Source organism: Sabethes cyaneus, chromosome 2 (assembly GCF_943734655.1).
Source record: "Sabethes cyaneus chromosome 2, idSabCyanKW18_F2, whole genome shotgun sequence".
Classification (NCBI taxonomy): domain Eukaryota; kingdom Metazoa; phylum Arthropoda; class Insecta; order Diptera; family Culicidae; genus Sabethes; species Sabethes cyaneus.
In genome coordinates, this window is record NC_071354.1 from 198,933,153 (window position 1) to 198,954,578 (window position 21,426).

Below are 21,426 nucleotides of genomic sequence, written 5' to 3' on the forward strand. Positions count from 1 at the left end.
TCAGTATGTATATGCGTATTATAGGAAACATTATGCAATAAACTTTCCCTAATTATGTAACACGCTGTCTAGACTAGAACCGATTTTGATTTCCGTGCGATAGGGATGCGTTAGTCGAAACTTGATGCTTTAAAATGAAAATTTAAATACAGTAATGTTCCGATTTTGTCTACCTCCGATTTTATCAACTTTTTATCTCGATTTTGTCAGCCTATAAATTTTGTTTAACTTTTGTGCTTTTAAACATGATTTGTAATATTTTTCAGCCTGCTTGACACTATTCTGATTCTCTGGGGAGAGTTTTTGAATAAAATGATGCCTTCTTGCGAGTTATTCGGCGTCAAAATTAGGGTATTTTTAAAGTAAAAGTTCTATAGTTCCTAAGCAAGCGAAGTTAGAGGTATACTATATTCAGCAATGTTGTGTATTTTTATTATTTGTACAACTTTGTAAAACAGGAAAAAGTCATACAACAACTACGAAAATAGCTAAAAAAGAAAAACTGATTTTAACGATTTTTCATTTATGAGAAATAGTATTTTTCTATCTTAGCTGAAGAGATAGAAGGTTACTGTCCTCAGTATTTTTTTTTATAATAATATTCTGTAACACTTTTAATCACCAATTGGGGATTAATCAAAATTTGTATTCCGCTGGACGATAGAACTTTGAATTTCAAGAAACTCCTCCAAAGGTTCCATAAACCTAAAACCAAGTTTTCCCGCTCGGAGCTAATGCGCACCAAAAAGGTTCTGGACCAGTGTGCTGTGCCCGGTTCATTGAGCTTTCGGTTGACCAATTGAGGGTTAACATTTAATTTTTAGAAGAAGTCTTCGATATTGCAAGGTCTTAAGTTCAAGACTTTGAAAAAAAAAATGAAAATTTTTCCCGATTTTGTCAGTTTTCCCATTTTGTCGACCCAAAATTCAACATGAGGCTTACAAAATCGGAACATTTCTGTAATATCTCCATCAAACTAAATTAGCAGGTAGAGAATTATAGGAAGAAGACGCCCGGTCTGGATGCAATTCCTAATGTGACCCCGGAAACTGCGAAACAAGCGTATGTGGACATGTTCAGGACAGTGCGACAAAAATGCCTAGAAGATGATCGCTTCTCGGACTGATGAAAGATCCAAAAACCAGTGCTAGTAGCAGAAAAGTCTAGGGGAGATCCGGTTTTATATAGGCCGATATGTCTGCTGGATACATGCGGAAAAATTCCTGGAGAGGATTATCCTGCACAGACTGGCGAGGTACACGGAAGGTGAACACGATCTGTAGTACATGCAGTTTGGGAGAGGGAAGTCTACTGTGGATGCTATTGGGACAGTAAACGAGTGAACCATGAAAAACTTTACGTCGGAAGTTCCGCAAGGCTCCTTCATCGGCCCGACGCTTTGGAACGGGATATTTAACGGTTACTGACTTCGAAGCTGCCATCGTATTATCGGTGACAGGCAAGTCACTAGAACAGGTAGAAATGCTGGTCCATTAGAAGACACCCGTCGAACTTGGTTAGCACCCGGTCGTATAGCTTAGGAGCACGGATTTTGGCCACACTGTTCTGTTTTATGGTTCGGTTTGGCTGTTTGCTAGCTCGATACGACTTGATTCCTTCTCGGAGTCGAATTCTCCCCACGGTAATATGGGCAGCACCGAATTTTCTGGCCAAATCATGGTATGACAGAATGGGATTCCTCCTGATAGTCTTCAAAATCTTACCACGCAGTTTCCGGTCGAAAGTTCCACTCCGATGATTAGCTTGAGGCTTCCGAATCGTCGTCAATGTTTCTTTATATGTATTTCTGGGCAATTTCAGCTGTTTAGCTTGCCTAGGTGCAGACCAAAATGGATTTTCCAAGTAACTGTGCACAATTTTTTCCCTTCTTTCGGCTTCCATGATGTTTGTTTACAAAATACAGTAGTTTTGCAGAATGTCAAAAAAAACAGGTGAAGCTAACAAAAGTTCAGACACGTGGGCGCAAAGAACTTCCAAATCCGTCCACCGAGAGCGCCACAATATGAGCAAAAGTTTGTTCCAATTCTAAACATTAGTTCCCATTAGTTTAAAAATAATCGGATTTTCTCAACCTGAAGTTTAAACAAATCCTATGTATGCTGTATGTATACATGAAGAATCGGATTATTACATGCATGGATGCGTGCTACTATCACTACGAAGAAACTTACGTAGTTTTGTGTCACCTATGCGGTCGTGTCTTGTATACAACCCCACTGATTTTTAGTGTATATTTTTTCATCAATCAATCCCTACCTTTTCGTAAGAGCCGGTTCACCGAATAGCTTTACTTATATTTGGTATTATGTTGTTGTATTTGTTCGCCGACCACAAAGCTATCATTACCGTAAATTCCGCATGCTTCATAATATTTGACATATCGTCTGGTGTACCTCAAGGCAGTGCGCTTGGCCCTTTCATCTTTGAAATTTATTTGAATCACCTGCTTGAGCTATTTTCTTATTCCGGCGGATAGTAGGCGTTACTATCGACTCCAAATTAAGGTCTTCAAGAATACACAGGTATAGTCACGGCTAAAGTATACAACGTGCTTAATTTTATACTACGTCTTGCGTACGTCATAAACAAAATGGGGTACATCCCGATGCTAAACCGAAAAGGGGTCAGCACCACGCGATTCTCCGGAAAATTTTACATAAGATCACCTATATTTTATACGCCTGCAGGCCGTATCTTAATTGCGTCCGTTTTTTCTCTCGTTTTTGCCCATGGTGCGTTGCAGGTCTTTCATGACCTTGGCGATCAGCTGCTTCTTCGGTTTTGCCACGAGATTATTAAAGTAGAGTGGCTTAGACATTCCCGTCTCGTTGATCGTCATCCACAGTATGACCTTCTTCGGGAACTTGCTGTGGGAGATATGTTTGACACCATCGCTTACCGCGTTGGTCATTCGCATTTCGCCGCAAAGACGCTTTTAGCCAGCACCTTCATCCGCTCCTTCTGCGTGATTGCCTGCTGCTCAGACACGGCTTGTCACGACTGACGCTTCCGTCTAAAAATGTCCATTTTGTTCCGCTAGGTGCGTCTTCATCGTTTGGTCGGTTGCTCAGACCTTCCGGCCCAAGGCGTGGAACGATGAGGTACTCTCTTCTCTGTCAGCGTTTCTGTACTTTATTCTGTTGGAACCAGGGCCTTCCGTTCGATGCTCTCGCCTTTCGCCATGAGAGAGAGAGAGAGGATGTTATAAATGCCGATTCGGTATATTCGGCGGACACGAAGTGCCTCACGATATTCCTTGCTCCGGGGTATTGCTGGCAGTACGAACAAAGCATCGAACGTAGTTGCTTGACTGTTTTCTCTATCGCTGGTGCACAAAACAACTGAAAACTGATAACGCTGTCAATTTTCTGTGCACAACAGGGATATTACGATTAGCGATGCTTATGTGGATTCACTACCTGGTAGCAGGGTAATCGCGTGAAAAATTGCTAAAATCAGTCTATTTGTTAACGCTTGCCAGATACCGTGGACCTCTTCGCTGGCTTTGGGATCTACTACTATTGGCTGTCAAACTTTACAATAAAATCAAAATAAAGACGTCCTCTTACGCCAAAAACGTTAAAATTCAGTAAAATTATATTACATTTCGTGAGAGACCCTTTCAAACAATGATTCCGCCAGTCAGCTAATTCTTTATTGTGGAAACTAAATTGTTTCTTAATTGGAATAAACATTCAATTCAAAGCTACGCTTTTTATTTCATTGTATTGTCCAATTTATTGTGTATTTAAAAAAAAATCGATTACCTGCAGATCTCGATTATCTGCTGTGTAGAAAATTGTAACAAAGCAACATTCTAACTTTAGGGAGTTGAATCAATAGTTGTAAGCATTTTATGAAACTCAAAAGCCAAAAAAATGACATGCATAGGAAAATTTACATACAAAAAAATTGACTCAACACCTGTATTGTTTTTGCTAAACTGTTCAACGTGGTTTGTACGAAATGTGTGGTCCACGGCAAATGTGGGTGTCCACGGCAAAATTGCAACACACTCAAATTGCTCTAACTTTTGAACCGTTGAACTGAAAATTCGCATGGAGAATGTTCAATGTGCATTGTTTATACTGTGTGAGTCTTTTTATCAGGTACGAAAAGATATGAAAAATGCTGTTGAAAGAACAGCTCGTTCGCGAAAAAGTTCTGCACAAGTACCTCGAAAATCAGAATCTGTCACATCGTGCCATCGGTAAAAAGTTGGGAAACCCAAATTCTATCTACTGCAAATGATAAGTTTGATGTTGCAGAGAACCTCCGAAAACAGAAAATGTCGAACAAGAAATTCTTGATTTGGCAAGAAATTTGTTCATGTGGAAAGCGTAGTACAGGGATACCTCGATATAAGACAACCTCGTTATAAAACAGCCTCGATATAAGACAATTCGATAGAAGACAGTTTTTACCTCGATATAAGACAAATCCCTTTGACATAGTTGGTAACGACACCAGAGCACATTTTCCATTCCAAAAGCGGCGCCATAAATTTGTTCATTATTTCGAAATAATCCTAAAAATTGTAAACAACTAATAGCTCAAACAATATTAAATAGTCCAAAAAACATAAACACACAACACAGAGCAAAATTGGTGACTGCTAATGCCAAATTTTTGTGAAAAAATCATGTTTCGATATAAGACAATCTCGATATAAGACAACTTTTTGAAATTATAAATTGTCTTATATCGAGGTATCCCTGTACACCTTTCGCGATCCCAGGGACCATAAACATAGACAGGTGTGTTTGAAAGAGTGTCTCCAAAAGCGATTTCTTTCTCTTCTGAAGTCTCACAACTGTCCTACGACTGACTTCTTGCCATTGTGCAAAGGTCGTGCTGGAGTGGCATAAGACAAATCATGTCGATTTCGTGCAGAAAGATCATAACCCCTCAAATGCACTGGTGCTGCGGCCAGTCGAGAAATACTAGGCTGTTATGAACAGAATCTTCTGAAATATCCTAAAGTAATCAAAACAACTGAAGAAATGAAAAAAGTATGGGACAATATGCAAACCATGTCGATTTTGAGGTTGTGCAATGGATGGGGTTAAGGCAAAGTACCGACATTCGTATACGGAGGTGAAATTTAATATAATAAAAACGATAAAACTAAGCTTAATCGTTTCATTTGATGCCTTGAAAGTTTGATGACAATCGGATAAAAACTCGAATTTTGCGAATTAATTTTGTGTGTTGCCATTTTACCGTGAACACCCTTTATATGGCACGTCTTTTTTCGGTCTACTTATATTTTGGGCCTACCTCTGCTCTCCCTATTCTAAAGCAATCACTATTTCTACTATACTAGCAAATTCGTTTCGCGATAATAAATTAGTTCTTCATGTTTGTGAAACACAAAAGCGGAGAGTTTAGTCTGTAATTAGAAGCCTGCCGAAAGTACCAGCAGACACAAGAAGCTAATGTCTTCTTCCTGCTCACTAGACATGCAACAGCAATTGTTCTAAGCAATTCTACAACCCTTGGTTTGCTGGTGGCTCATTAAATACTCATTTTAATTGGCGTCATTTCCGCACTAAGTAGCTTAACTACTTACCCGTTTGATGGAACTTTCGTTCCTGTACAAAGTAGATATGTATAGGCCTAATAATAATTCCGACGCCGCGCCGGTAGTGACCGGATTCTACAATACGATCAGGTAATAATACTTGGAAGTACCTCTGCCACAACCGGTTGTGGGTCAATTGATATGTAGAGATAATGGAGCAATTAGCCGATAACTTGCGCTACCGGTATTAGATTGGAAAATGTCACACGATATTGTTTGTCAATTGCCATAATATCGAAATAATGTGATAAATAGGATTATTCAAATTACTCAACTAGTGATAGACCACGAACTTTTTCAAGAAAAAAATTTCATCAAGCAAAATTTTCAGCTGAACTCCAAATATATTTGCGTGGAGTGGACGTGAAAGGGTTCGATGGCTCTATGGCAGCCGCTTCCAGCGTGACGCAATACGGCGGAAATAGACATTTTGTGGAAACGGAATCGTCAAATGAAATAGCAGCCAATTGCATAGTCAAACGGCAATATTATACGATGATAAACGATCGCTAGCTGCTGACGAATGTGTCTGAATAGTCCTAGCTAATTAATGGATGATATTTGAAACTTCAAATGTCATTTGTTTCCAAGTCTTTCAAGTTTCTGGGTTTAATATAGTTCTTTGCTATAATTGCGTCTACTCACTATAAGAATTAGTTCTAACAATCAAATTGAAAATTATGAACAGTATGAACGGCATTTATCTTGAAAGTATAGTTTTTGTTCCAACTTTCATCGTTTCAATATTATTTTTATCGGTTATTTAATAATGATAACAGACTGGAAAGGTCAACCAGGTAATAAAGATTTATTTTTGTCACCGTTGTCTCCTTGTGGAAAATCCCAGAAAGCAGATCAATTCGTTAGAACACATCTAATCAAGCCTTTATTGTCTAAATAACAATTCTCCTTTGAGTTGATATTATTTGTTGTACAATACCACACGGCCCTCCGAACAGAACCACTTGCTAGAAACCGAATGAAATCCCTAATCCTCTTATGGTTCATACCGGAATTGGGAAGCCTCTGCTGGCGCCGAAGTGGAGCACATTGTCTACCGATTGCTCGCTTCGCTGGATAGTTAGCTAGCAAGCTAGCTATCTAGCTAGCTACTGACAGCCAGTTGATCCAGCAAGGAAGAAGCCATTCAACGGTTTAACTATCGAGTTCTCTCCGGCAATTGTGTTGTTGTTCGCTGTTGGATTGGGTTCCCATGTGGGATGCCGGAATCGGATAGTCAGTCGATTCTGTCCATTCATCACGATAATGGCATCCGACGCGACTTCGACCGCCGCCGGCAGCAGAAACCGTTGATCGTTCTGATGCCCTCAGCTGGCTTCCTGTTAATGTATTAATCCGGGCGAAACGGCGCGGCGGCGGACGGAAACTAGGTCACCGAAAGCAGAGCACTTTGACACATGTGGGGCTTACTGTGTGCAGCTGTGTGTGATGTATCTATAATGTAACTGGAATAAATCGATTCGACAGTAGGATGTACCATCCATGGTGGTGTAAAGTGCATCTAAAAAGCCATTAGATAGATGTATCTGGTCGATGGCATGCTTTCGTGCTAGATTATGGCTTAGGGCTGGCAACTGCTGGTTGGCATTGCGATAGCTTTGCGAAACGATGCTGTTCACATAAATTGTACATCCGGGTTCGTACGAAGTGCTCTGGGAATAAAAATATATATAGATATAAGTTTTTGTTGGAAACCTTCTAATATAAAACAGTTAAAAATAACATTATGGCGAAACGGTATCTGCCATTAAAAATATCAGATTTTATGATCAAGCGACACACTGTCTCAATGAAACCTGACTCCTCACCGGTAAAATAAATATATGTGTTTACGAGACATTTTTTATCCAATAAATTTTTTTTGCTGACGTAGATCCGAAGAAGTCTATAATTAGAAAACTTTTGATACGTCTTTTTGATTGCATTGCGTTTCATTGACAGCCAATTGCACGGTACATATGTCTATGTTTGTTATTCCGTAAAAAATATCTATGATTTTTAGCAAAACGAATGTTAGAAAAAGATGATGCAAATTGCTCGTAATAGGATCCCTTGCCTCCCAGTTGGCCTCGAGGATAAGCCAGTCGTCGTATGTTCGAACCTCGGATGGGAGAGGCTGTTAGAGTCAATAGGATCGTAGCACTGACCCCGTACTGTCCTGTATTCTAACAGCTGGTTGCGAAGTCTGTCGTATAAAAACAGAAGGTCAAATTTCGATAACGGAATTAGCACCTAGGCTTTGCTTTGCTTAGGATCCCTTTTATTTTCAACAATAAAAATCCTCTTGGTTTTTCTATCCGCTTTGAATATGACTGATGTAGTTCCTTTGTAAAGCAGTCTGTCTCGAATGTAGGTTTGTCTTAATCTAGAAAATTAGTCCGTCTCCAAAGCCTCTCTGTCTTGAAAGTCAGTCTGTCTTTTTATCTGTCTCGAAAGTCTATATTGCTGAATGTCAATTTATCCGTTTCGGAAGACAGTCGGTCTTGAAAGTCCGTCTGTCTTGAATGTCTATCTGGTTTGAAAATCAGTGCATCAGTCTGTCTGTCTATCTTGAAAGTTAGTTGGTATGTCTATCTGTCTTGCCAGTCCGTCTGTCTCTGTCTCGAAAGTCTCTTTCTGTCTTCAAATTCAGCCTATTTTGAAATTTAGTCTATCTTGAAAGTCTGTTTGATATGAGTTTAGCTTGAGATTCAGTCTGTCTTGAAAGTTAGTCTGTCTGTTTGTCTTTCTTTTTGTCTGTCTTGAAAGGCAGTCTGTCTGTCTGTCTATCTTGAAAGTCCGTGTGTCTAGAATCTCTCTCTGTCTTGAAAGTCAGTCTGTCTTAATAAAAATATCTCTTAAAAGTAAGTCTGTTTTGATGCTATCTGTATTGAAAGACAGTCTGTCTTGAAATTCAGTCGGTCTTGAAAGTCAGTCGGTCTTGAAAGTGAACCTGTCTTGAAGTTGAATCTGTCTTAAAAGTTAGCTTGTCTTGAATGTCAGTCTATCTTGAAAATCTGTCCGAAATTTCGAAAGTCTATCTAGAAAGACAGTCTGTCTTGAAAGTCTGTCTATCTTGTAAGTCTCTATCTGTCTTGAAAGTTATTCTCTTGAAAATCCCTCTATCTTGAAATTCAGTCTGTTTTTAAAAAGCTTCAATTAAAAGTAAGCCTGTTTTAATGCTGTCTGTATTGAAAGACAGCCTGTCTTGAAAGTCAGTCTATCTTGAAAATCTGTCTGTTTCGAAAGTCTAGCTTGAAAGACAGTCCCGCAATCTAAATCTAAAGCGCTTAACTTGAGCTTATGCTGAATGCTGCTCCTACAGTTAAAAATGAATGTCAAATGTCATAAATTAAAAATTATCAGCCAGACGGCAAGAAGTTTATGTCGTCCAATGTTTTATATTACCCAGCATGTCATTACTTCTAATTGAAAGATAAAAAATAAAGAAAATGTTTGGTATAATATTGACGATGTTCATAGTTCCAAAGATGCGATACGAAAAAGTAAACTCTTGCAGCCTTCGACTAACTCAATCGTCGGGGCGTATGCTGTCCTCACTCGCTGTCTCTTGTTTGAACTTGAGACTAAGGGATATCCTACATGTTTTTGGTGATCATAGGAAACCGCTAGACTAGCTGTTTACATGCAAAAGTCTGCCGTTTATCACGTCGAGTTGGAGCCGCCACGTTCCTTTCCCTTGCTAATACGTCTTGCGCTATCTCTGTCAGTCTGGTTACCTGGCTCTCTGGTGATTTCGTTCTCTAGCTCTCGGGCTCTCTCGCACTGACTCTCTTTTACTGCGGTTCTCTGGCTCCCTTGTTCTTTCTGGTTCTTTAACACTCTGACAATCTGGCTCTGCTCTGTGGTTGTCTCTCACTCTGGTTTTCTGGTTATCTATCAATTTGGCTCACGGGTTGTCCATCATTCTGGCCCTCTGGTTTTCAGCTTCCCTGGTTCTTCTTTGGCTGGCTGCTTCTCTGAATTTTCTATGACTCTATTCTATGACTATGAATTTTCTGTGGCTCTTCCTTGGATCTCCAGCTTTTTCTAGATTCTAGCTCTTTTTGGATCTCTTGCTTTTCTCTCTCTCTCTCTATCTCTATCTCTCTCTATCTCTATCTCTCTCTATCTCTATCTCTCTCTATCTCTATCTCTCTCTATCTCTTTCTATCTATATATCTATCTATTTATATAAGAGGCTTATGTCTGCACCGAAAACAGGTCTCTGACAGGACGTCATTAGAGGCTTATCAGTAACTAAAACCAGGGACGTCATGCTTTCGTAGTAATGGGTTGTATTCTCAGTCACCTCACTTGTCGACCGGTGGACTGCTCGATTGCTCAACTGGTTGACTAGACTGCTCGACTGGACTAGTCGTTTAGGCTGCTCGATTTGATTGCTCGACTGGACTGCTGAACTGTACGATTCGACATCTCGACTCAACTGCTTGATTGGACAGATCGACTTGACTGCTTGTCTGAACAGCTCAATTTAACTGCTCGAGTGGACTACTCGACTTAACTACTTGATTCGACTGCTTGACTTACTACTCGACTTGGCTGCTCTACTTAGCTGCACGATTGAACTGCTCGACTGGACTGTTCGATTCGACTGCTCGACTGGACAGCATGATTTATCTGCTCGACTAGACTGCTCGATATAACTGTACGATTCGACGCTCGACTCAACTGCTCGATTCAACTGCTTGATTCCACTGCTCTACGGACTGGACTACGCGACTCAACTGCTCGACTCGACTGCTCGAATGAACTGCCTGACTCAACTCCTCGATTGGACTATTCGAATCGGCTGCTCGACTCAACTGCTCAACCTGATTGCTCGATTCAACTGCTCGACTAAATTACTCGATTTGATTGCTCGACTCAACTGACAGCTTGATTCTACAGCTCGACTTAGCCACTCAACACGACTGCTTGACTCAACTGCTTGACTTAACTGTTTGATTCGACAACTCGATTTAACTGCTCGATTCAACTGCTTGACTCGACTACTCAACTGAACTGCTCGACTCAACTGTTCGACTTAACTGCTCGTCTGAACCGCTTGACCTAACTGCTCGACTAGACTACTCAACTCAGCTGCTCAACTCAACTGCTCGGCTAGCCTACTCTATTCAACTGCTCGACGGGACTACTCGATTCAACTTCTCGACGGGATTACTCGACTTAAACTCTTAAATGACTGCTCGACTAAACTTCTTCACTGGACTGCTCGATTAAACTGCTCGACCCGACTGCTCGGCCCAACTGCTTGACTCGATTGCTTGATTCGACTGCTAGACTCGCCTGCTCAACTCGATTGCTTGTCGCGATATTATATGGTCAGTATTAAATCAGACCGAACCAAGTCGCAAAATTTCAAAAAATTAGTTTAATGATAGAAAACGATCAAGAATTTTCTAAGCAGCCTTTTACTCTAATCAGACTACATAAATGTTGCAAACAGCCAGAAGTTTTTATTGAGTTATATAAAATCCAATACGCCCATAAAAACTATTTGTTTCAGTTTCCGGCTATGACTTTTTTATGTACAACATCTTAGAGCTATATTATGCAATATAAGAACTCAAAGAACTAATACCACTTCTCCCTGAAGTAATACCGATAAGGTGGTGCCAGGGGGGATTGAGGCTGGAGACTCGAGTAGGGTTTTAGTGGGTCGAGATCCTCACGCCCCATTAGGGGGTCGGGATACCTAAACCCCACTCCCTGAGTTGTCTTCTCAGGTATCTGATAGTACCGTATCCTCTAAGGTGCTCAGCAGATTTCCCTATTCGTAAAAGAAAAAAAAAACAGAGATTGAATATCTTCGCAAACACTGATCAATGGAATGTATTCGCAGTTTTCGAAATTCTGAACAGACATTTGTATTTTTAGGACCGTAAGATTCGGGCTCAACTAGTTGTAACTGCGTTATGCTTTGTAAGTTTAAAGGGTATCCCTCATTAAATTGCGCCATAATCAAACTGACAAAACAAAACAAACTACGGAAGAAACGCTGTAGAAAATTACCTAATTGACCGATCCTTTCCAACCTTTCAGACAATAAAATGTAACCCATTAGTAAGCTTTTGGCATATTTATTTCATTCAACTTCAGTACCATAACCGTATGCTCGCACCTCACGCTTAACTCCACTCATAAAGTTTTGTACAACATCTGGCTAGAGCTTCTTCTGTACGGAACTCCACGTTTTCTTCATGTCTTCCTCAAATTTGACCATAATAGCCCAGTATTTTTCGATGGGCCTTAGTTACGGTGCGTTGTAGGGGTTTATATCCTTGGATACGAAAGTAACCCCGTTGGCTTCGAACCACTACAGGACATCCTATAAAGAGTGGCACAAAAAACTAGATGCGGACAAAAGGTCGTGGGGCCCTCGTGTTGCTTCAACAAAGGAAGCATCCGTACTTCTGTAGACACTCCTTGAGGTAGATCTGCCCGCTTACAGTCCCGGTAGTCACGAACGGAGCACTCCGTTTGCCACATGAGCAGATCGCGTGCCAAATGATGTATTTCTTGGCAAACTTTGAAAGTTTCTGCTTCCTTATTTCGCTGGGCGGTGCAGAGCAGTAGCCCCGAAAGCTGCAGGAAGTCCGCCTTGGCATAAGTCTCAGCATCCATGATGAGACAATGCGGCTTCGTCAGCATCTGAGTTGAATGCACGATTCCGAGTTGTTTTCCGATGTCTCGATAAGATAGTTGAGGATTTTCCAGATGCTTGCGCAAAATAAATTCGCTTCGTATTCGTTAAATTCGCTCGGGTGACGCCACCCAACAAACATTTTATTTGAAAAGCAGTTATTCAGCCATAATACAGCTAACATTCAGTAAAAAAGCGCTGGATAAGCAATTATACAACAAAAATTATTATTTACCATTTAATACTTTTTCGGAATTAAGAGCTAATCGCAATTACCTGCGTTCGCGGTACATTGTATCGAGTGAGGTGTTTCGTGCGCATCTCGGGGACAAACTCGAGTTCCTTCGAGACACAGCGAGGGTTGAGACAAGGTGACGCTTATCCTGCATGCTATTCAACATCGCTCTTGAGGAGGTTATCCGACATACGGGCATCGCCACGAGAGGCACGATTTTCACTAAGAGTAGCTTCTAAGAGTTCACTTCTAGCCTTTGCAGATGACTTTTTATATCATAACTTGGAACCTTGCAACGACTGAGGTAATTTAGGGCTAGGAAAGACTGAACCATTGTTCCATGTATACACTTGATGATATTGTTGAGGAAGTGATGAAAGACCAAGTCCCTAGTTCCGGCTTTCTTGAAAGTTCTTTACCCCCTTTCCACACCTAGGTTCTCTTTATAACCCTTCAAAACATTATACACTGTTGATTTTGACATTTTTAGCACTTGAGGCAATTTCGATGCAGACCACACTGCATTTTCCAGGTGTATTTGCAATTTTTTTTTATGTCTTTCGAGTTCCATTTTGTACTGCTCCGCAACATGGTGGAAATTTTGACGAAACTTGCACCAGTTGAAAACAAAGTTGGGTCAAATGGTTCCAGCTCGGACCACAAGAGATATCCCACGGTGACGCACGAGGGTTGTCCAATAATAGGTGGATATTTTTTGCTATTTTTTTTAGTTTATTGGGAAAAATCAGCACATTAAAAGAAACGCACAGCACTACCACAGAGAATATATTCCATTAAGTGTAGAGTCTAGACTGCCTTAACATATTTATCGTCTACGTTCATATTGAAACCTTCAATATTGACTCCAGCAATTACCATTGAAATGTTGAACAGTTTCAACGACATATTGCGCTCCCATTTATGCCTGTATTTTCAGCGCGAACTGACAATCACTCGCTATCTCTTAGATTACTCTAATTTAGGCAAATTTGTCAACCAAATATTATCGAAAATGTTGTTGGCCTATCTGTTATTTCGATTGTAGCAGATAGCAGCTGGCGGATCTTCTTGTCAAGTAATAAACTATACCGTGCGAGTAAACGTAACCTCGCAGTGTAATAAATCACGAAAACAATTCGTGCGCTAAAATACCACCCACCTACATAGTAATTTTATCATCGCATATCTGTTTACTGCATACAAGCGGAACTATGCATGCGTAAGAAGACATGTTCTGGTGTGGCCTTATGCATGTGTCATAGCGCTACATACTTATCATATACGGGCCCATAATAACTGCGATGTCGGAAACATCGTACACAGCAGCGTGCTACAACTGTCTGAAAGTTCTCTCGCTATATTAATTGCCTGAAAACATGAAACGAACTTCGGGATGTCATAGGAGAGTTCCGAATAGCAACCAAATCGATTTTCACCCGTTCGAGCTGCCAACAGCAACAACGGCTGGCGCAAATATAATAGAAAATATAGATTTATGACCAAACTGGCAGCTTATGCATTGTTGTTGTCCAACACATGAGCGGCTATTAGTATTCATTACGTTACATTATAACTGTTTACCAATAAAACGGGAGGGACCGAACGACGCGGATGGGAACGACACAACGTCGAAGGACATGACCGTATTTGTGGGGAAGCAATCATGTAGCTGGTTTGTTAAAGGTATGAGAGAGATACAATTGTTCATGATGATAAATCGGTAAATCCTAGCAGTGTAACATGCTCGTCAAATTATTACTTTTCAATGGTAATATTATCAGAAGACGATCAGATTTCTTATAAAGCAAAGTCCCGAAGATGACACATTTACCCTATTTGTTACGAAAATAATGCATGATGTGAAAATATTTAAGCGATGCTAAGACTGCCACGAGTTGAACGTGCCATATTCTCTTTTCACTAGATTTGTTAGCCAGCTAGGTTAGGTCTTCAATTCTAGTTGCTAATGGATCTTTGCACAGCAAACTAAATCACACCATCTTGTTACGCGAACCAGGGAACCAGGATTGTTTCTGTACGCTTATTTCTCGTTTAACACGTTCGACATCCAGTGCGGTTCAACGCGGGGGAGGATAGCTGTAACGTCATAACACAAACAAAGCGATAAGCAGGAACACCAATAAGGCGATGCTACTGGGCACGTACGTGATCGGTAGCCTGATGATATCGAAACTTCTACTAAATATCCATACAACAGAAGAAGGTGGACTAACTAATCTAGAGGTTGCTATAGCTGCCAACTGATAGTTCTCATTACTTTGGTGATTAAACAGAAAATTCAGTGCTAATGTTTACATGTTAGCTAATAAGCTAACAAAAGACAATCACCGTATGAAGTATCTTGAAACGGAATGCGTTGCGATAGTTTTTCGTCACAGTTTATTACCGTGTTCCTCAAGGCAGCAAAATGCAACCTTTTATACCTTAGTTTTTATTCCTGACCTTACAGAAATTGGTATCGAAACAGATATTTTTAAATGTCAATCCGAATCTAATATTTTCAAATATCTAAAATAATGGAGTAGGCCGTGATGGATGTTACGCTTGATTTTAATGTACCTATAAATACACGATAGCTCCAATTCATCACTTTAATAGCTCAACGCTACAAAGATTCTAAATGCCTAAAGACGTTCTGTTGCTATCCAATACCCTCATCATCTAGTACAGAGTTTATCGAATTGCCTCAGAATGATTTACGGCATCATGACTGACTAGCTTCACGTATTGTAACAGTTATTGATTCAATTAATTACTAAATATCCACTAACCAATTTCATCTCTTTAATCCCAACAGATACGGCTCCAGCAGCAGCCAGGCATCGCAGAGCAGCGGAGATATCTGCCGGATCTGTCACTGCGAGTCGGACCCACTGAATCCATTGCTCACACCGTGCTACTGTTCCGGGAGTTTGAAATTCGTACACCAAACCTGCCTGCAGCAATGGCTGACCGCATCGGAGACGAACGCCTGCGAGCTGTGCAAGTTCCCGTTCATTATGCACACCAAAATAAAACCGTTCAACGAGGTACTTTCCTACTGATTTACAAGCAATCAAAGCGCGGTTGCATTTCGTTTTATCCCGTAACATTCCGTAGGACCGTATTTTTATGGTGAATTTCATCTAATCAGTAGATAAATAGAATACACGCGAATCGTCGAACACTATCGCACATTGTGGATTGATCTGAACAAGGTCAATCTGAAAACTTTCCTTAAAAATTTGTGAATTCGTGAATATTATTCAGTCTGGAAATTATGTAAAATTTATGAATCTTTTGTACTCTTCGGCTCAAACATGTAAGATAATTTTGAAAAACGTCCCCAAACCAATTTTATTTTGCAGATTCTGAAAGTTATTCGAACGAAGTCAAGTTCCGTACCGAAATTGGATTGCGAAACCAGATGGAATTTCGCTCATTCTAGGCTGGTTCATTTGATGACACATGAAGTGTTAATCGCCAAAACCGCGTGGAAGAAAATCATGATTTAATAATGACCTCGGAAGATTGGATCTTTATTGATACATTTATCGACACTTTGTTTCAATCTGGTCTGTTAAGCAACATTTTACCTTCAAAATAAATCGGTTATCATCCGGCTGGAATGTATGCTTAAGGCGCATGAATTGACTAATAATTATGGCTGTTATATCTATGAAAAACCGTCAAGGTTGTCTGATATCGAGAGCAGATGTTTCCTTGACGCTGTTTATTTGTGTCCGCGAATAAGTTATTGTGGCTAAAAATTTCGAACCGGAAAAAATAAGCGAATAAATTATTGCGGCTGAGAATTTTATCTGAAAAAATATCAACTCAAGATGCGTCAGATGCTCTTCCTCGCAAGAGGAAAGTAATCCGATCAATTTAAAAATCTGTTTTATGTCAGCTGCATGGAAGCGATGTTGCGTAGAAAACATTCACACCACTCACTTGGGGTGGCAAAATATTAATGGTTTTAGCAGAAAGTAATGTTTCTGAAATTTGGGAACGACAGAAGAATACCGAGCTGCAACTGTACAAATTATCATATGTTGCCCAAAACTTCCCGTGCACACTTATTTTTATACAGTTTGTAAACTATGAAATGAAAAACAAGTCTTGATTAAATATAATTATTTATAATTAAATATAATTATATCAAATTAAAATACCGAAAAAATTTAATTTGAAAAAAATATGCAATAGGTATGCACAGCAATTCCATGAGGAATTTAAAAATGCTCAGATTTTATTTCCGAAAAATGGCAAGTACACAACAACTTGTTTCCTTTCGGAAAAGATCAACATGATGTCTTGACAGTAAATCCACTACGAAAGCGCGCAATGGTCCGCTTACTTGGAGCAGTTGTTTGGTTGGATATGAATATATGCTAAACTGAAGTCTTGTAAGGCAACAGTGTTGAAAGTGATGTGAGTGATCTTTGATTCGATTTTGGAAAGTATGGACCAGTGTGCTTCGATTCAAAACAGCAACTAAGCCCATTCATGCTAACTAGCATTATGAATACTAAATAAGTAAATCCTTGTCGGTTGAACGACTCTCTGTATTCTAGCTTACAGTCAGTATAACCCTTCACATTTTTACTGTAGATTGTCTATTTAAGGCAGAATTAATCTGTAATGCCTTGTGTCGAAGACCCCAGAATATTCAATAACCAACTCGTGACTTAATCAACTGATTACATACCGCGCTATTTTTTATCTGTACGATAAAATTAATGTAAAAGCACGTTGATCAAGTCGAAATGTCATCCAGAGATTAATGTACATGTCAATCTCACCTTTTGCTTACCCGACCCGATCTGTATTTAACACCTGCGGTCGCGTAGAAAATCATTCTCCATTATCACATTTCCACTGTACAAATAACCAATCGCGGAATCGTATACGTCTGAAACAATGCCCCATAATCCTAATCACTTACCGGAATGTGTCTGTTTGTTCTCGTTTTTTCCCTTACATGTGCTGCTGCTGGTGGACGAACAACCAACGACAACGACGCAACCACAGTGGCGCAGCCTGGAGATGTCCGGGGTCGAAAGGAGGCGGCTGTTTTGCGCGGTTCTGTTTCACTGTGCGGCCGCCCTGTGCGTGATTTGGTCGCTGTGTGTGCTGATTGAACGGGCTGCCGAGGAAGTGCGCCGGGGACTGATTGGGTGGCCCTTCTGGACGAAGTTGGTTGTCGTTACGGTCGGCTTGACCGGTGGAGTGGTTTTTATGTACATCCAGTGCAAACAGTATTTGAATCTATGCAATAGGTGGCGGGCGAGAAACAGGTGACAAACGGGACATACATTTTTCACTGATTGAAATCAGATTTCATCGCTTTTTTTGCTTTTAGGATATTGTTGATTCAGAATGCACCGGAGAAAGTTCATCCGCCGCAGTCACCCGTGATGCAACAGTTTCGTCGTGTTCGTACGGCAGCCAGGGCCGGAAGTGTCACTGGTGTCGGGCATGGCGGTAGTGGTGGAGCTGGGAGCAGCACTAGTAATAATTCGGTAACAATAGGTCCTATGATGCGTGGATTCGATCACCAGCTCATGGGGTCTATTGGAACCGGCGGTGGGGGACATGCATGTGAGTTACAAATAAATCATCAGGGACAGATTATTGCTGCAAACATCGAGAACAGTTCGATCAGTTACGATCGGGACTGGACACTAGACGATATCAGTCAGATGTCGTTTAAACCGTGTCCCCAAGGTAGTGGCAGCTTGACACCATTACCATTCCATGACTCAGCGCATAATATATGCGAAGGAAGCGGCAGCGGTGGTAGTGGAGTAGTGGTAGCAACGCATCGTTACTCGGCAATCTCCGATTCGTCCAACCCCGCTCACGAGGAGGAACAGTTGCAACAAAACACTAGTATTATCGAACAAAGTAGTGGTAGCTGTAACAGTAGCATTAAGACAGCCGATTTAAATTTGTTTAAAATGCCGCAGAATGCAGAACTGAGTAGTGTTAGTAATAGTAGTACAGGAATGCCATCGGGACCGAGCAGCGCTGCACGGTATCCTAACTCAGCGATGTTCTTGGAGAATCGTGATATCCTCAACGACCCTTCATCATGCTCCGAGCTAATGACACATCCTACAAAATCGTACAATCGCCGTTCGACCGTTTTGGGTGGTACGAACTACAATCAGGATGAATCACGCCATGACATGCGACGATACTCTGACACTAAACTGTTACAACAACAGCAAGCACTTAGTTATGTAAGCGAACAACCTGCCGAGTATAGTCCTACCAAAGATCAATTACTCCTTAACCCGAAAAGCATCATATACGACATGACAACTTTTCTCGGTCCCGTTGTGCCACAAGACTACGAAGCAAGTCCAACAAACTCCACTCAGCATCATCAACGACCGCATCACTACCATCATCATCACCATATGCTTCCGGCAGCTGCAACAACGGACAGTCCTAGTCACGTCATCCAAACCACCGACATTCAGTTCGATAGTCAATGCGACGAGGAATCCCCCACCCCGCGACCATCTCCATACGATCCACTTGAGCTCAATATCCAAGAAATGCTCGAGTTGGACATCGCCAACATACAACGATTACGTGATAAAAAACCGTCACTTGGTAATATCTCCCAGCATTCATCCTCCTCCTATTACCAGGATGATCCTTCCTCACCATGCTTAGGTCAACCGGCGAATTCAACCGTCAATTGGCGGCCGGCTCCTTCGTTCGGCTCCAGCCCTAGACTAGAACAACCCAGCGCTCAAAGTCACCTACAAATGCCTCAATATCACCACCATCACCAGCCACAGCCGTCTGCATCACATTTTGCTGCAGCACCGCCCGCTACAGCAGCTGCTGCAGTTACCGCGCACGGCGACGGCGACAGTGGTCAGTGCAGCACCAATCGACTTAAGCTCTTCAAATCGCTACCGAATTTAAGCGCCAGTAGCGAGAACTTGCTGCCTCCACCAAAACGGTTTGATTAGATTATTAGGGTCCCTCTAACGTAGGTGTATAGGATCTGCTGATGGCAATCTAAGGTCTGGCTTTGCTAGTTTTGAGTTGAAGCAACTTTGCTGGACGAACTCTAAAGTCCCAGAATAAACTAATAGTTTTTTTTTCATTCGGTTTGTATGTTTGCGACAGTACTCGTTGAAAACCTCCGGCCAAACATTTTGGATTGTTTTCTTTTGAGAACAGATTCAATGTGATAAACCCGTACAACTCAAGAGCCATTCATTTTCTTCAGGCTGATAAATTACACTGAGTACTTCGGAGAAAAATATGCTAGATTTATTACCTAGTTATTATTACAGCAGGTGTGCAACATTCTTCAGTTGAACGTTTTTCGTCTTTCTTTAGTTGAACGTTTTTAAATGGTCTGATTCAACAGACCACGTTTCGAAGGAATCTTTAACTCACTGGAGTCCCAGTATAGAACCAGTGAGTGTGTCTTAAAAACGATAAAAATAAAGATAATTCTTTTTGTGCCAGCATCTAGTTGCTGCAATCGATGCGACTCGTACCATAGATTAGCATGGTTGTTTCACAAAGTTTTAACTTTTCATGCACATTTTCGGGTTAATATTTAATCATATCTGAGACTCTGCAAGAAGGCTCAGAAAGAAAAATTTGTCCAAATTTTCAATATTTTAAAACTTCAAGCGTGGATCGCTTTATTTCATTCAACAGAAAACAGTTGTCAGTGCTATACAAGCCTATTTCTTTGTTTCAATAAGTCAGATGTTTCACCCTTTACTGATTCAATAACGATCCTGTCATAAAATCAATCCTAAAGAGAAGAGCAAAAGTTCGAAAACCGGAAGGTAGTGCCAAGGAAGGTTTTGCGTTAACAGTAAATCCAGAACCTACTATCAGTGACAAAAAGAAAGCGCAGACATTTTTCACCATTATTACGGTGAGACATTCAGTAACAACAATAAGATAAATCATAAGAAAAAATGTGGCATTTTATGCGGAGACGATAGTTTAAGATAAGCAAAAAAACAATCGTTTGTGCAGAGCAAAAAAAAAGGATAAAGAGCGGAAAATATTTTATTATTTTCGTTTAAGCAACTCTATAGCTGTAGCAGAGAGCCAGTGTGATAAGTGCGTTTGATAAGTGCGAAAACATAATTATTGATTGAATGCGAAACCTTAGAATTTGGCACGTTCGTGTCAGTTAAGTTAGGCATGTAGTGCGTAAAAAACGTAATTTTGACTTACTATAACTGAAACTTGTAAATTATTAGTGCAGCAGCGGAGTTACAACTATGCAGTTTTTAATTTCTCGTTTGAAATAGAGCTACTTAAAAATGGATTATTCCATGAGATACCGATTTATTTCTTCGAAACCCTTTGCATAAGCTGTGAAATAACGGCCCTTTACTGGTCCTCATATACATAGAGTTAATGTGTTAAAGGCTGAATCAGAGGTGAACAAAAAACTGATGTTTGTTTTGATGATAATTCATCATTCATAGGCGAATGAGTAGAGATGGTAGAGCAATATATTTAATTTGAAAAGCACATAAATGGTAATCGGTCATGGCTTGGAAGATAGTCCTTTTCTTTTTTTAAACAGATGAAAGGGGCACCCATGGGGAACTCCCTTTCACCGGTTCTATGTGAGCACTTCATGGCAAATATAGAAAATAAATTGAATGAAAACAATCTCCTAATATTTTTTTGAAACGATGATTCTACAATTGATGAAGGGACGGTAAAGGAAAGTAATGAAGAAGGATTTTTTTCCGGGAATGAAGGGGAAGGGTGGAAAGGAAGGGGGGGGGGGGGGTAATAGGTAGCTATGCTTAACAAGTTGTCGTTGTGACTCCTATCTTTTGTCCAATGCTGGAAGGTGCATGGGTCGAACCAAGCTGTAATCTTTCCCTTACCGTCCCTTCATCA

General features: G+C 40.6%; 1 protein-coding gene across 2 annotated transcripts in view; it reads left to right on the forward strand.

The window, feature by feature from the left end:
* Positions 1 to 20,787, forward strand: part of LOC128733979 (uncharacterized) — a 53,247-nt gene extending 32,460 nt beyond the window's left edge. For both annotated transcript variants that reach the window (XM_053827914.1, XM_053827915.1), the window contains 3 exons: positions 15,326 to 15,557; positions 17,542 to 17,807; positions 17,873 to 20,787. In XM_053827914.1, the coding sequence (XP_053683889.1) occupies positions 15,326 to 15,557; positions 17,542 to 17,807; positions 17,873 to 19,502 (2,128 nt within the window). In that variant the 3' untranslated portion in view covers positions 19,503 to 20,787. The remainder of the gene's footprint in view (positions 1 to 15,325; positions 15,558 to 17,541; positions 17,808 to 17,872) is intronic.
* Positions 20,788 to 21,426: the final 639 nt, after the last annotated feature.